This window comes from Onychostruthus taczanowskii, unplaced genomic scaffold, assembly GCF_017590055.1.
Source record: "Onychostruthus taczanowskii isolate IOZ18803 unplaced genomic scaffold, ASM1759005v1 scaffold15, whole genome shotgun sequence".
NCBI classification, from domain to species: domain Eukaryota; kingdom Metazoa; phylum Chordata; class Aves; order Passeriformes; family Passeridae; genus Onychostruthus; species Onychostruthus taczanowskii.
Window position 1 is genome coordinate 8,430,272 of NW_024498685.1, and position 15,339 is coordinate 8,445,610.

General features: G+C 39.9%; 1 protein-coding gene across 1 annotated transcript in view; it reads left to right on the forward strand.

Moving 5' to 3' along the window:
- Positions 1 to 480: 480 nt before the first annotated feature.
- The window catches only part of PHF21B (PHD finger protein 21B), a 160,410-nt gene continuing 145,551 nt past the window's right edge, over positions 481 to 15,339 (forward strand). The window contains exons 1-3 of the mRNA XM_041398737.1: positions 481 to 534; positions 1,099 to 1,131; positions 1,423 to 1,488. Coding sequence (XP_041254671.1) covers positions 481 to 534; positions 1,099 to 1,131; positions 1,423 to 1,488 — 153 coding nt within the window. The remainder of the gene's footprint in view (positions 535 to 1,098; positions 1,132 to 1,422; positions 1,489 to 15,339) is intronic.

The following is a 15,339-nucleotide window of genomic DNA, read 5'->3' on the forward strand; positions in this document are numbered from 1 at the left end:
GCGGAGGGGGGGCGCGGGCGGGGGCGCGCGGGGAGGGGCCCCCCCAGATCGGCGGAAAGTGAGTAATGAGTCCGTGTCCCCAGCAAAGAGGCGAAGAACTTGCCGAGCACGCCGAGTACTTGTGTCTGCCCGCTGTCCTGCCGCTCTTCCTCCCGTACCGTTGTTCTGGTGCCGCCACTCCTTTTCTTTTTAATTTTTTATTTTACTTTATTTTTCCCGGCTTTCCTTTTTTATTTATTTATTTATTTATTAATTTTTTTTTTTTAAGTTACTTTAAAAGATCATTTTCTTCCATTTTTCCGCGGAGGGAGGGGTGGCTGGCTGGCGGGTCTGTTGCAAAAAAGCAAGAGAGAAAAAACAAAACCGGCAGGGAAAAAAAAAAGCCAAACAAAACCAAACCAAAAACCAAACCAAACAAACAAACAAAAAAACTTCACTCGGATCTGAAAGTGGCAGGAAAGTGCCTGGCAAGTTGCAGGGATGGAGCTACACAGCTTGCAGGAGGCGTTAAAAGTGGAAATCCAGTGTCAGCAGGTAACAGAATGAAATGCGGGGGCGGCCGGCCGCGCCGTGCCTCCGCTCGGGCTGCCAGCCGCGGCGATGCATGCTCGGTGAGAGCCGCGGTGCGAGGCTCCGTGAGGGGCTCCGTGAGGGGCTCGGCCAGAGCCGCGCTGCCGCAGCGGCCTGGGGAGGGGTTCGCGGGGGGCGCGGCGGGGACCCCCGGCTCCCCGCCGCAATGGCGAGCGCTGCCCCAAAGTACTTTTGCGGCTTGTTTGGCTGAGTTTTTTTTTTTTTCGTGTGTGTGTGTGCTGGGGAGATGCGGAGTCAGCGCTGCAGTCCGTGCTGCTGTGAGTGTGAGTGTGAGAGAGAGGGCGTGTATGTGTGTGTGTGTGTGTGTGTGTGTGTTGGAGAGATTAGGACGAGACTTGAATATTTATGAGCTTTGCTTGAAACTGACTCGCAGTGTTTACTTGCCTCTTTGTTCCTTACCCCCCTCCCTCCCCCGTCCACACACATACATACATTTAAAAAAATCCATTAAACTTGAAACAGTTTCTAATTCCTCCTTTTTTGTGGGGCGATTTTTTTTTTTAATAGAAACTAGTTGCACAGATGAAGCAAGATCCACAGGTAAATGCAGATCCTTTTTTTTTTTTTTTTTCTCTTCTTCAGTATTTTATCCCTGCCGTAATAAGCGCAGTTGTGCTGGGACAGCAGGATGAGAAACTTTATCAGTAAGAGATCTCATTTTGTAGTCTGCACTGAGCTTTCTTGCTAAGGAGGGTGTTTTGTGTGTGCATGCTTCTGTACGGCTTCGGTGGAATGGTTTTGCCTTTGAACAATTTCTAGCTCGCAAGTTTATTCATCACGGGGTTAGTTTGCACTTTGCCTTTAATATGCGTCTTGTTGCCGTTTTTGCAGAACGGGGATCTTAAGAAACAAATCCATGAAAGGCAATCAAGAATAGCAGCTCTTAATGAGAAACAAGTAAGGAACAGATCGATTCAGTTGTGTTTGGTTTTTCTTCTTGTTTTTATGATGCACTATCTAAACATCCGAAAAGTGTCTGCGTTAGCTGAAAAATACTGGCGGCAGGGGATATAACATCCATTTTCTTTTGCATAGAGTCAGAAAATGCATGTTTTGATAATGAGGTCGGATTCTCTGATGTGTTGCTGGGGGAAAGAATTATTTCAGTACTAGTAGTAAAAAGATAAGCAGTAGTTAAAACGTAAGAAAAAAAAAGAGGCGTCCATTTTGAGTTGGTCGACATGTTTTAGGAATATGGAAAATTCTCCTGTCTTGGGCTACTTTGTGCACTTCTGTGTAATGTGCAGAGCAAGAGTTGGGAGGGAGGAGGCTGGAGCCCCGTTTGGAGCCATTTCTGGGTTTAATTACAAAACTGATTTTTATTGATCACTTTATTTCTTTTCTTCCTTTTTTTTTTTTTTTTTTTTCTTCCCCTCCCCACTTGCCTTTCTCTTCTCTTGGTCTGATCTGACGTGTTGCCTTTTGATTCGAGTTCACTTAGGCACTTTCACTTTTTTCTACCCCCTTCCAAAATAATACGAATAAAACCAGATTAACCCGTTTCAGCAGCCAGGGAGAGGGGGAGGAAAAAACCCACCAAAAACGAAGGAGAGAAACAAAACAAACCGGGAGCCTTCCTCCTTGCCTCCTCCCCTTCCCTCTCCCCCCGCCCTTCCCAAAGTTTCTCCTGGCTGTTTTTGTGCCGGGAGGAGAAAGTTGAGGCGCGGGGGCTCAGCGGGGCTCAGCACCGCGGACAGCGCCGCTCGCCTTCCCGCTCCCCCGGCCTCTCTCCCGCCGCTTCCAAGCCGGCTGGAAAAGCCAGCGGGGGATCTGGCGGCCCGAGCCCCCCTCTGCATCCCGGCGCTGAACTTTGCGGCCGGCCGGCCCCCGGGCCACGCCGGGCGCTGCCGGGCTCGCCGCTGCCCGGCCTGAGCGCGGCCTCCCCGTTCAGCACCGCCCTGGGGACAGCGCCGGGCCCCAGCCGCCCCGCCGAGGGGACGCCGGAAGGCGACGCGTGTTCTTTCTTCCTTCCCTCTTTTTTTGTTTTGTTTTCGTTTGTTTGGCTTTTTTTTTTTTTTGTTGTGCTCAAAAGTTGCAAAGCGCCCGTGTGCTGCGTGCCTGCGGGCGGTGGTTGCACCGCCACCCTTGTTCTCCCGGTTTATTGTAATGAGAATTGGTCAGCACTCTCAGTTTGGTAGTGGAAGCTTCCATTTTGTGAGGAAGGGGTGTTGGTTCCTCCTAACATGGAGAAAAGTCTGCGGAGTTTGCCGGTGGGGGATGGGGCCCCATTCATGCTGAACATTACCATTTTGATTGCTTTGATGCCATTTTTGGAGGGGGGAGGGGAGAGAATACCCTACTCAGCAGAGCACAAAGATGTTTAATCACTGTATAGAATCAAATCAGATAGTTTCTTTTTAAAAGCAAATCTGACACTACATGATGTGTAAGGGCTGTTAGTCCTTGTTTTGCAGTGTAAAACAGCAAATTGTTGACTCTAATACTACTATATTGGGTAGAACCTTGTTTTTGTTTTTTTGTTTTTTTTTTTTTTAATAAGGTAAAAGCCTTTCCTGCAACAATGCATCTTTATGTGTTGTTTCTTAAATATCAAAATAGTTTTACTGTTCTAAGTAGATATATGGAACATAGATTTGATAATCTCCCCCTATATTGTAGCAACTATTTCAAGGCTGTTTAAATTTTTATGATCGCAGTAAATGAGAAGCTATTTATTATATGTCATGTTGGAATTTAGATAAGGCAGAGAGACACATTTGAAAATTCAGTTTGAACATTCTGATTCAGCTTGGGGAAAATGGTTTTTGCTAAGCTTGCACAGCATATTTATATATAATCCAAACTAACCAATAAAAAATTCGTGTATATTTATGACTTGCCATTCTCATAATCTTATAAATAAATCTATAGACCATGAAGTAATTAAACATAAAATACCTAAATTCTGTGAGCAGCAAATTTGGCCTAGCAGGAAACATCATAGTTTTTAGCAAAACTCTAGATTTCTTTTACTGTTTTCAACATCTTGTGCAACAAGAGCTCATAATTAAGAGCCTGGCTGGTGGTGTGCTGTCCTTGTGCTCCAGGCTGCCACCTCCAGAGGTCTGCACTGAAATCTTTCTCAGGTCACAAGTGAAATGAGTTTGGAGGTCTTAGCTTGTGTCCAGGTCACAAACCCATTGAGTAACTTTGCAGGCTTGCTATAATTAGTAGTTGCTCCTTAGGTAGTGCCTTGTAAATGAACTTTACATCATCGAGGGTACAGAGAAGGAGCAGTGAGGACCCCTGAGACCACAGATGGGCTAATGGTGGAGCTGTTTGGTGGTTTCATGCCCCCACTTCCATGGAAACACCAGTGTAAATTTAAATAGGCAGTTCAAGTAGGGAGGTTATTTTTACATATGTATTTACATTCCTTCCTCCTTTACCCCCCCCAAAGATTTGTTTAGGCACAACAAATTCATAATTCAATAATGTATACCTTTGATTTTGTGTACCCTGAATACAAAAGACCCTAAAATTGCATTTCAATTTAACTGCATATGTTAATGATGAAACAGCAAAACAAACAAACAAAAAACCCCCATCTACACCTGTTAGGAACATAGCAGGAGTGAATGTCATCTCCCAGTGCCCCTATTCATCACTTTTCATTGTAGCTGGCTACAATGGCATTTGTGGCAATGTGTACTTTTCTTGAAAGTTACAAATGAAGACAAGAAAGAACTGAATGACAAACTCAAGTTTTGAGGGAAATTTATGAGTGGACTTTTATGTGCAGCTGGATTTAAAGTTGCATCCTAATTAAGGATCCCTGGTTAGTCACTGATTTTCCTTTATGTTGGTGGGTTAGAGAAATATAGAATTTAGTATAGTTTTAATATTTTTCAGTGTCTTCAAATAAGTATTCTAGATCCATCATTTTCATTACAGGAAGGCAATAGCTTCAATCAGTTCTTAGTTTGGCATCCAACTCAGAAAGACATCTTAGGCTTCTGTCACAAGTACATCCCTCAGATGCTGTGGTTTTGATTAATTGTCATCACACTTGAGAATGGGTTACCTCTTCTTTAACAAGATATGATGTGTGAAGGCTCCATTAGTTAGTCCAGTGGTTTTACACCTTCAGTCTACAGCACATGCAGAGTAGCAGTAACATTTTTATCTAAATTGTCAAGCAACAAGCATTTCTATGTAAATAAAAGAGCCATCATAAGAGCCAGCACTGGCCTTAATAGCACACCAGAGGTGCTCTGCTGCATGTGTTTCTTGCTCTTTATGTCCTTAAAGAGTTGTTAAGGATCTTTTAATTCTAGAAAGTTGTCTCTTATTAATTAATAGATTAGGGTAAAAAAAATAAACAAATCTTTAACCTCCATTGGAAGTTCCTTTTTTCTTGTTCCTCCTTACTGACATAAAAATATGCCTTCCTGAAAGACATTATGCTATTCACTTGTGTGCTGCCTCATTTCTTTACCATAATTTAATATCTATGCAGAAAATCAGCATCAGTTTCAGGCAGACTTTCCCAGCCTGTGTTATTGCTGGTTTGGGGGTTTTTTGGGTAGTATACCTGAAATGAAATCACTGACTGTATTTTGCCTGTGGTGATCACCAGCAAAACCTGTTTATGGAAAGTGTTAGACTGCTTAAAATTGAAGTACAGTTCTTGTGCAAGTTGTTGGAGGTGGTTTAGCTCAAGATGTCTCATTGTGCTGATATTGTCTCTGTTTTGGGGAAGAGGAGTAAGTGGATTTTGGGTTTGCTGAAGTTCATGCTGGGCTGTGCCTGTACATGAGGTAAAGAGTAATTTACTGGTATTGCCAGAGCTCAGTATTTCACATGGCTGGGTTCTTTCAAAATGATTAAGGTAAAATAAGGGTTATAAGCTTCAGTGAAAACTCAGGTAAAATCTGAAAGGCATTTCCAGATTGAGTTGAACCTGATGTCAAACTCTGACCCAAGGTATGCACAGCCCTCCCCACTGCTGTGGCAAGAACTGCATCCCTGTCTGGCTCTGGATGTCAGGGCAGGCAGGGTGATGGGTTCCCACATGGACTTTTAACTTTTCTATCACTGCACTGAGTCTGTAAACACAAAGACAACAGGTATTAAATATGAGCTTGACTTGGCCATTCTTCTGCATAATGAGGTCCTGCTGACTTTGCTGGGAATCCTGAACAATTGCACAATAAAATGAACTTACTGGATCACAGTAAAGATTCTGGATTGTAATTCAGAGACCTCCAGTTCCCAGAAAGCTCAGGTTTTGGTTTTTTTTTTTTTTGGCAAAATCAGGTGGTAATGTATTGCTTGTTTTGCCACCTATAGAAAGAGGGGAAAAAGTAGGGAAGGATTTACCTTCAGCTTCTTGGAGGAGAAACTTAGGAATATAGTTTGCATAATGACAATCCTAGCATTCTGTTTGTGCTTTCAGTAGCAGCATACTGAGATTCCCATGTCATATTGGAGAAAAAGGGTAATAAAGGACATTTTCATGAGGAATGGAAATAGGGCTTTCAGCCTGCCATTAGGTTGCCCTTAAAAAGATTCATGGAATTCACACATGTGTAACAAAAATTTCTACTAGAGGGGTTAACACCCCGTTTTGTTTGGTAGCTGCTGGACTGGCATGGGAAATGCTATTTCATTCCAGCTTTTTTCTTTGACTGTACACTTTTCTTTACTTGTACAGTGTATCACTTGGCAGGGCTAACTGTTGAAAAGAGAATGTTACATTCATTCTAACAATTTTAAAGAGTTCACTTTGATATTTTACCCACTTAAAACACCTGCTGTCAGAACAGTACAATTGATTTCAATTAACTTTGAATTTCTTCAATAAGATGACTCTTATAATAACTCCAGTAATCCCATGATGCCTCATTAGAGGAGCTGGCTATGATGATTATCCCTGTGATTTAGCAATTTTTTCCCTACAATACCTTTGTCTATTTAGAAAAAGGAATGATGCCAACAATACCTTCTTATTTAATTTCTGGTTTTACACTAACGACACTTGCTACCTGTTACACAGTAAAATATCTAATTTATACTTGCAGCAAACAGGTATTTGTTCAGATGTACACAATACTTTAGTAGGGAGGCTCTTTCAAGGTGACTTTAGTTCTGTGTAGGAACTCTGAGTCTTGGAGATAGAATTTGTTTTAATTTTTGAGCAGACACTTGGGTAGCTGTTAAGTGGTGCTTCTGCAGGAGTCTTTGGTTTGATGGAACCAAATCTCCAGTGGCTCCTGCCATGTGCGTGGCTCATCCAGAGCAGTGTGTCATGGCAGATGTTTGAACCACTTCATCTTGTCCCAGGATCTGGTGCACAGACTCCTTGCATCTGTGGGAGAAAAGGGGAATGTCTTCTTTCCAAAGCATGGTGCTAGAGAAGAGTTTTGAATGGTGGTTTAAAATAACATTTCCAATGGGATACTGTGCCAGTATCCCATTGGAAATGTTATTTTAAATGTCTAAACACTTCTGCTATGTTCAAGTAGAGAAAGTCCCTTTTCATCTCATTGCAGATTTGATTTCCAAGTTGAAAGCATGAAGGCATATAAAGACATGTTCATGCAAAGTTACTTTTAACTTTTCCTTCTATGCCTTTCTCTTTGTGATCAAGGATATATGCAGTATTTTTGTACTTGATTATAAAATGATGCCTCCCTCTTCCCTCCGCCCCAAAACAAAATCTGATTTTGAACAACAACATTTTTATGCAATAGAGTTAAAGGATAGAAATTTGCAAATCAATAAGACAAGGCCATGGTACATGGTGTATGTGTGGCCATAATGTCAAGGGGGGCAACTGGTACATGCAGAGGAGCTGGAGGTAAGGGAAGTATGAAAATAGGCTGTAAGAACAAAGAAGAACCAAAAAGAACCAGAACTGAGTCCAGTTCTGAGTCCAATTGAAATGCAAATTTGTCATTCTGCCAATAAAGTAGACAGTTATTTCAGTGTAATAGACTCATATTTGGTCTATCCAATCCTCCTCACACACTTCTCTTATATGTCTGTATATACATATATTTTATATAATTTTTAATCCTTTTTTTTAAACTTAAGGTGGTGCTAGTTTTTCATTTGGAGTTGTTCTTCTTGAGTTAAAATGTACTTCATGAAAAATGTTTTCTCCCCCACCACTCTCTTTTCTGAATCAGCTGCTTATTGTTATGCAGTAGCAATTTCCAGAGTGTCATATGAAATTGCTGATGTGGCTTAGTTCTCACTCCAACCTGCAACTGCCAATAGTAAGCATCTATTGAAATCTAATATGTACCACAGGGCTTTTTGCACATGTACAGGCAGACCCTTCTGGTGAATAGACAGAGGACTAGGAAATAGGAGCATGTATCTTCCTTTTTTTAACCCACGGAGAACTTAAATATATGTCCAAGTTGAAACTATAAAACAATCCTTTGACTGAATTAAAGTAAACCAGAGTATTGACCATAAGTGCAGCTGCAGTAAAATCAAAACAATAAGTACTTGAGAACTCTATAGATATGATGGGTGCTGTTAATTTAGGCTTTTGAGAGGCAGTCTTATTTTCAGAGCTGTAATTCTGTTTTAAGAGCCTGGGTATTGAGGCTCTGGCCAGAGCAGTGTGTTCACCTGAAGGTTGGTCTGATTGCTTGTGTTTAATTGAGAGAAGCATATAATTGGCCTTGAAACAGAAGTTAAGTCTATATTGTATATAAGTTATTTTCGTTTCCACATTAATTTAGCTTGATCCTGTTGGTACTTTGTGATGTAGCTTATGTATTATCTGGGGAGAAGGAGTGGAATTGCCTTTCTGTGCAACTCAGCTATTGATGACAAATCTTACAAGGTTACAGAAAGTGAAATTGTATATTACATTTCAAATAATTGAGTCAAGTGAGAATCATTGATACTTTTGACATGCAGCAGAGATTAACCTACATTTTCTATAATGGTTTGTTTTTCTAAAGTGCTTCAAATCAGCTGAGATTGCCTAAAGATTTATTGGTGAGTCTTTTCTGAGAATGACGAAGAGAGAAGCTTCCATTCTCAGAAATGTACAGACTTGAGTGTCTCTGTGTATAAATTTGCTTCTGTGTGTGTGTGTGTGGTTGGGTGTGAGCATAAGGTCTTTCTCTTTGATACCATTCAGGCAGAAAGCCAATATGCGCATGTAAATGAGCCTGAAAACGTAATTAAAAATATATACGTACTGGGGACTGCAGTACAGAATTTAGTGTGAGATGCAGGTCATAAAGTGACAACTGACATTTCCTATGTAATCACTGATACTAACTCTCATCTGTGATTTATGCATCTTGTGTGTTATTAAGTGCCAAACAGATAAATGCTGAAATTATTTCTTTAGTATCATTTCACCACGATGACTGAAAGCAAAATACATCTTGCCCGTTCTCTTCCCTTCAACCAAAACAAAAGCCTAAGTACACCTATCCTCCAAGTGTTACTATGAGGACTAAAAGTATTTTACATAAGGTCAGATAAAGACCTATTTGATAGCATGTCTTTCCTGGCAATAAAATATTACAAAACAGACTTACTTGTGAATATATTAGATCAAGGAAATTCTGTAAATCATTAACGCACATCTAGGAATCTGTATACAGATGGAAAAAAAAGAAAGATTGCCAGGGGAAAGACATAAACAATTTTGTCCTTTATTTCAGTGTAGATAACAAAGGCTTGCATATAAAAGCCTATATGAGAAGCACCTCAGAAACTCCAAACTTTAGGCAAGAAGCCAGTTTTCTTTGCCTGAAAGTATTTTCTGAAAGTTAGGTCAGAGTGCTGGGTGCAGAAGCTAATGTTTCTGCTCTCCTGCTTAGGGAGAAACTACTTGGAAAAGCATTTATTTTGCATTTAAAAATACAGGTGGAGTCCAGATGCATTTCTATCAGCAGCTCTGCAGCCCATAAATATGTACAACCTAAACCAGTGCCTTATTTACATTATTTTATTAACATTCTTTGCTGAGTGGGCTTGAATGGAACACAATCTCTCATATAGAGGATCTAATTATAAACACAAGGGACAGAACCAAATAAGCAGTCTTTAAAGGGAAAAGAGTCTGGCAGCTTTGTTTAAAGTGTCCTTTAATGAACTTCTTTAGCAGCTTGTATCTTAGCAACACGTTTTATTACATACCAGCGCGGGAGAAGCAGTTTGCAGATGGAGTTGCACACAGTAATTTATTTCCCCCTTTTCCCCCCTTTTTTTTCCTCCTCTGTGGTGACTCAACTGGAATCTGCAGAGTAGCTTTTCTAACACTGATAGCTGACTGGAAATCCCTGATTGGTTCATTTGTATCTGTTCTGTTTTGTTGGTTGATGAAAAAGGCATTTATTATGGTAAATGCATACTGATTTTGCATGCTCTTAGAAATTCAGATATGACTGTTTTGAATAGGCATGGATTTAAATGGAAAACAAGCCCAGCTTTTTTCAGTGCACTTTTTTTCCATGGATATGTTGCGTTTGGTGCTCGTCCTTGGTTGCACACACCAGTGAGTTTCCAGATTTGGAGGTTATTTACCCTCCATGTTAAAACAATTCCATGTGGAATTGTTTTAATTTCTCATCTTTCACCCCTCCAAAACTAATTGGAATGTAGGAGTGACAGAAGTATTTGCAATCTTTTTTTGTCTTCTTAGACAAAACCTGGCACTTAAACTGCAAATATGTTTTTTAAAAGCTGCTGTTTCAAAAACCCAATTGAAATTCTGCACTACTGTCCCTCCTTCAAATGACCTACAGGGCTGATCTTTGTTGAAAGAAATACTTTTTGTTCTCTCCTCTACTAATTGCATATGTTTTGAGTGAAAAAGTGAGTAGCTTTTTTCAATAGGGTCTTTGGACGAATGTGGTATTATTGAAGATGAGTGTGAGCAATACAATCCAGACTTCATTATTTTTTTAATATAAATTAAAGGGGAAAAATGCCTTTAATGAGCAAACTAAATACTGTTCTACTCAATTTACATTTTCTGCTGGCTAGGCAGGTGTAAGTCCAGAAATATATTTCCCTGGAGTTTACTGGAGTTACCCAAAGTTTGCACTGGTGTGATAAAAACCAGAATATTACCAGAGAGAGAAAAGCAGGTGAGGAGGGGAGAGGGCAGATGAAGGCAGTCCAGAGTGTTAGGAGGACCCACAGAAAAGGGAGTTTGTTGGCTTAAAGATACTGCTGTTAGGGTTGGCTTCATGAAACTTCAGTTAAGAGCTAATATATTAGGGGTTGATGTTAAATTAAAAAGACAAAATGGAGAGATAAACTCCATTGATATTTGCAGGTAGAAAGGAGAAAGCTTTTGAAAGAGATGGGATTGTTTCTCTGCTTAACATTAGTGAAATATAAATGCATTTCTATTAACTGGCAAACTGTTATATTTCTTGAGTCCTTAGTTCAAAAAAACTCAGTTTCCTTTCACTCCAAAATATGGATGGATGGATCTCTCCAGTTTTCTGGTTTCAGTATGTCAGGTGGCAGCTTGCCTCTTGTCCCTTTTGGATCTGCAATATCTCAGCCTTAGTAGCAGCAAAAAGAAGTCCTTTGAACTTTAAACGCAGTAAGAGAGGTAAAGAATGGAGAGGTAAATGCAGTCCCACTCCCCTTTAAACTATGGCAACACTGGTTTTAAAACAGAAGGATGTCCTCAGCCAAAAATGATTCAGTTGCCATCTGACCAACTTACTTTTTCTTTCACAATTCAGCCCACTGTTAATTGGATTGAAATTTGTTAATTTGGATTGAAAAAACTCTAATCTGGAGGAATGCACTAGAATCTTGCACAATCTCCAGGTTTAATGATGGTAGTCCAAACTGTCAAACAAGCTAAATCATGACATTTGCAATATTGCTGGACAAAGGCTTGTGTTTTTTTTTGTAGCTGTAGATCCCTAACAACAGGGATCTGGAACAATTCATGTCCTGACATGAGAAATAGTATTTATGCCAGGCACAGCATTTGAAGACCATGTCCTAGGTTAATATTTTACTGTGATAGAGCTGGGAATATTTAGGTGAGGTATAAAAACAAGAGTCTTAACATATGAAGAAATTTTCTTCTGAAATATTTTCTTTTGAAATACCTTCATTATTTTCTGAAACATTTAGGAAGGAATAGGAACCTGTGTGTCAGATTGGCTAAAATAAATCAGCAAGATCCAGTGTTTCATATTTCCTTCAATAAAGACAAAAATACATTTTTTCTCCAGAAGCACAAACATTTCCAGAAACTTCTTTAACCCTCTGAGTGCTAGCAGTGTATCTCATTACAGAAGTACTTTTAGTAAAGGAATCTTAAAGGAACTTCCATCCCCAGATGAAGCAAAGACTCATTTATAAACAATGAGAGCAGGAACAATAGAATGCTGAGTGCATTCTGCATGAATAATATAACTGAGGATTGTGAGAAGCCTGTGATTTTTTATGCCAAACTCAGGTTGGGAGTGTGCCATTCAGCTGATTTTTTTTTGACATTGGAGAGTCATCCCTTCTCCCTGCCATGTGTGTGTGCAAACATACACACAGAGAGGCTTAGTACTGAGGATTAAAGAGGGGAGTCAGCAGCTCCTTGCAATGATGTGGAGACTGAGGTGTAAATTCATAAATCTGGTGGAAATTGGGTTGAGATCTAGGCCAGCACTGAGCCTGAGGTAGGTGGAGCAAAGGTGAAAGATCTGTTTAAGAACAGAGTCTGAGCTTCCATCTGTATCCTTGGCTGGGAGGCTGTTTGCATTTGTGTATTTTAAATCAGAGAGCTTATGAGGCCTTCAGTATGAATTCCTATTTCTGACATCTTTAGATAGATAATTTTTATTTATGAGACTATATCTGGATTTAAACTCTGATTTCAGGCCTTTTGGTTGAAAAACTTTGGCCATAGTTGATTATTTTATCTTTTTTTCCTCTTGCGCTTTCTTAATAAAGTAATTCTCCTAAATATGCTGAAGTTTTTTGGGTCTGGGTCTGTCTTTATCCTGTGTGTATTTAGGGTTTGGCTTAATGAGATTCTCCTCCAGGATTCAGACCATAAGGTAATGCAAACAGTGAAGGCAGTAGTAGCTGACAGTTTTCCATACACAGTGCAAGAATAAACTTCCCCCAAAACTCATCTTTGAGTGACTTTGCCTACTGTTACAAATACAGAGCAAGGCATTTTCCTGGCTTGGGCTGCCTGAGGTGGTCCATTTCACCCACTGTTATGAACTTGCTATCCTATTTTATAGAAAAATAGCATGTAGGTATGAGCAAGATGTTCTTTTCAATCTAAGCCATTCTGTGTTTCTACAGTTCTCTCAAAGTCGAGTTTTTGGGTTATTGTGCAGTTCAGTCCCTGGCTGCTGTTTGAAATTGCCTCCTATTAAACTGAGTGCTGTCAAATGATAATGATAGATTTTGTAAGATGATCCAGTGTCCTGAAAGCTGGACTAATGTATTTCCTAAAAATCTTCCTACTGTGTGGCCCCTGTTAGTTCTACTAGTGTTAGCTGAGCAAAGTGGTGTGCATCAGCTCTGTCTGTAATTACAGTTTCTGTTAGTCTTCTATTTTGCTTCACTGTTTGAAAGAAAAAAAAAAATAGAAAAATGTCTGAGATCTTCATGTTAAGATTTTGTAGTTTCCTTGGGTTCAGTTGAGCTGTGCCTGTTTATACTTCTCAAAAATCTGGGCCAGGTGGACTTAAGTTCCCTTGCCATCCCAAAACTACAAAATTGGCCAATCACTGATTCAACATTTCTCTTGATCTCCCAGGTTCTTGCTCTTTCATTAAGCTGGCTTCAGTTTAGGTCAGCATCAGCCACTGGTTTGCTGCTAGATTTTCTCTAAAGGCTGTGGCTAAACCTTTAGATTTTGGTGTCAAAAAGTAGCTTTAAAAATGTTATTCCAGAACAAAATTTGAATAATAATGCTGAAAATTGCTACGTATTTACTTAATTATTCACTGTTCCTTGAAAAAGATCTTTTGATCATCAGATAGTTATGTACTCATCAGCTGGCCTGTTCCAACCTATCATATAAATACATAAAGTTTTCAAAATGCACTGTTCTCAGCAGACTAGACATGTACAGAACCTGGCTTTTATTAAAATGTAGTTTCTTGACATGACTGAACTCAGCATTCCTGTAGTCTGTTGAGTTTTATCCACTGAAGGAATTTTACCTTCTCTGGTGAAGGACCCACTAGGTAGGTATAATTGCTCCCAAGTAATTACACTATTTTCAACCTTAAAAAAACTTGAAATTGGAATTAGTGGATGCTGGACTTCTGTGGGAATTTGATTTGCTGTGTTGAATGTGCAATGAATCAGCCTTAAACTAAAATAATTTGATTGCTTTACATGCTGTCCAGTGTTGTTCTGAGGGAACTGTCTGTTGTCTAAGAGCATCCCAAATGTTTTTAGTGGAAATGGCTAAGAAGACAAAGTAGACACAGGGATTTATGTTTCAAATGTCAGATTCTGCCAGACTCAAGGGTGTTGGCACAAACACCCTTCCTATTTTAAAGAGAAAAATCCCCTCCTCCTGTACAGAAGAGGTGTACAATGTGTACAGAGATCAAAACACACAAAGAGCTTGAGAAAACAAATTTGAGGTGATATCTAGAGCAAAGGGATTAAAATTGAACTCCAGGTTCTTTGTGAACACAGCAGTGAGGTCCCAGTATTTTGATGAGAAATAGAGAGGTATAGGTCAAAGATTGAGATGGGAAGATGATTTTTTTCCCAATTCCCAGCAAAGCAGAGGCTCTGGAGCTTCTGTGGAGGAACTGCTGCCAGCCACACTGTGACTTTTTGGATATCCACAACTGGAAGAGGTCTGAGCAGTCTCCTTTTCCCACATTTCAGTGTTTCCCAGGAGCAATAGAAGAGAACATTTTAAAATTAATTAGCTGATGATGAGAGGGAGGAATTATCTTCTGCAAGTTTGATGCTGGAAGGGGTATTAAGATGAGGATTGATACTCCTGTGCACACTTTTCACTTCTTGTTTATTTGCTTGAAGTTGATACAGCCTTTCATAGAACAAGCTTTTGCTGAATGTGTACCCAGGAAATGTTCAGGAAGCTGAGTTTTAATGTGATTCAAATCAGTAATGTCAAAATGTCAATCAGTAATATCAAATCAGTAGTTGTCAAAATGCTGTGCATTTTTATTTCTCAAGGCTAATATACTACATCTATTTTTAATTACCAGCTGTAACTGGAGGTGTGATTTGTTTTCTTTTGCTGGAGTGTCATTTCTAGCATTTCTGTATTCAGTTGTCCATGTTAAAATGTTTGAATAACTGTTTAGAGTGATGATGTCCAGCCTCAGAGTGGTAATTTCAAGCTCAATAATCTCAATGTTGAAATAACTTTTAATTCCAGAATGGATGTGTCATTTTGCTTCCCTCACTTGTGTTCCTGGAGGTGTGAGATAAAGCTGATCTATCAAAATACACCAGGGAACCTCTTTTTCTGTTTGTTTAGGTAGGTAGACCCACCTTAGCTGGGGAAGGAGGAAAATACAAAGTGCTGAGAGATGGTGGCATCTAATGCTGTCACTTCCTCAGGACTAAGATGATCAGTTTCTAATGTGGATGTTTATAATGCTCTCTGAGTAGGACAAGTAGTTGTACAGTGAAAACTGAACTGGAAGCAGTGTTTAACGTGGATTTACCCAAAATGTGTGCCTTGCTGCTGGGTTCCTCTGACACTTAAAACAGCACTACTCATCTCTGGCACTTCTGTCTTTGTAATGATATCCCAGGCTGTGAACAGAGGAGAGGGAGGAA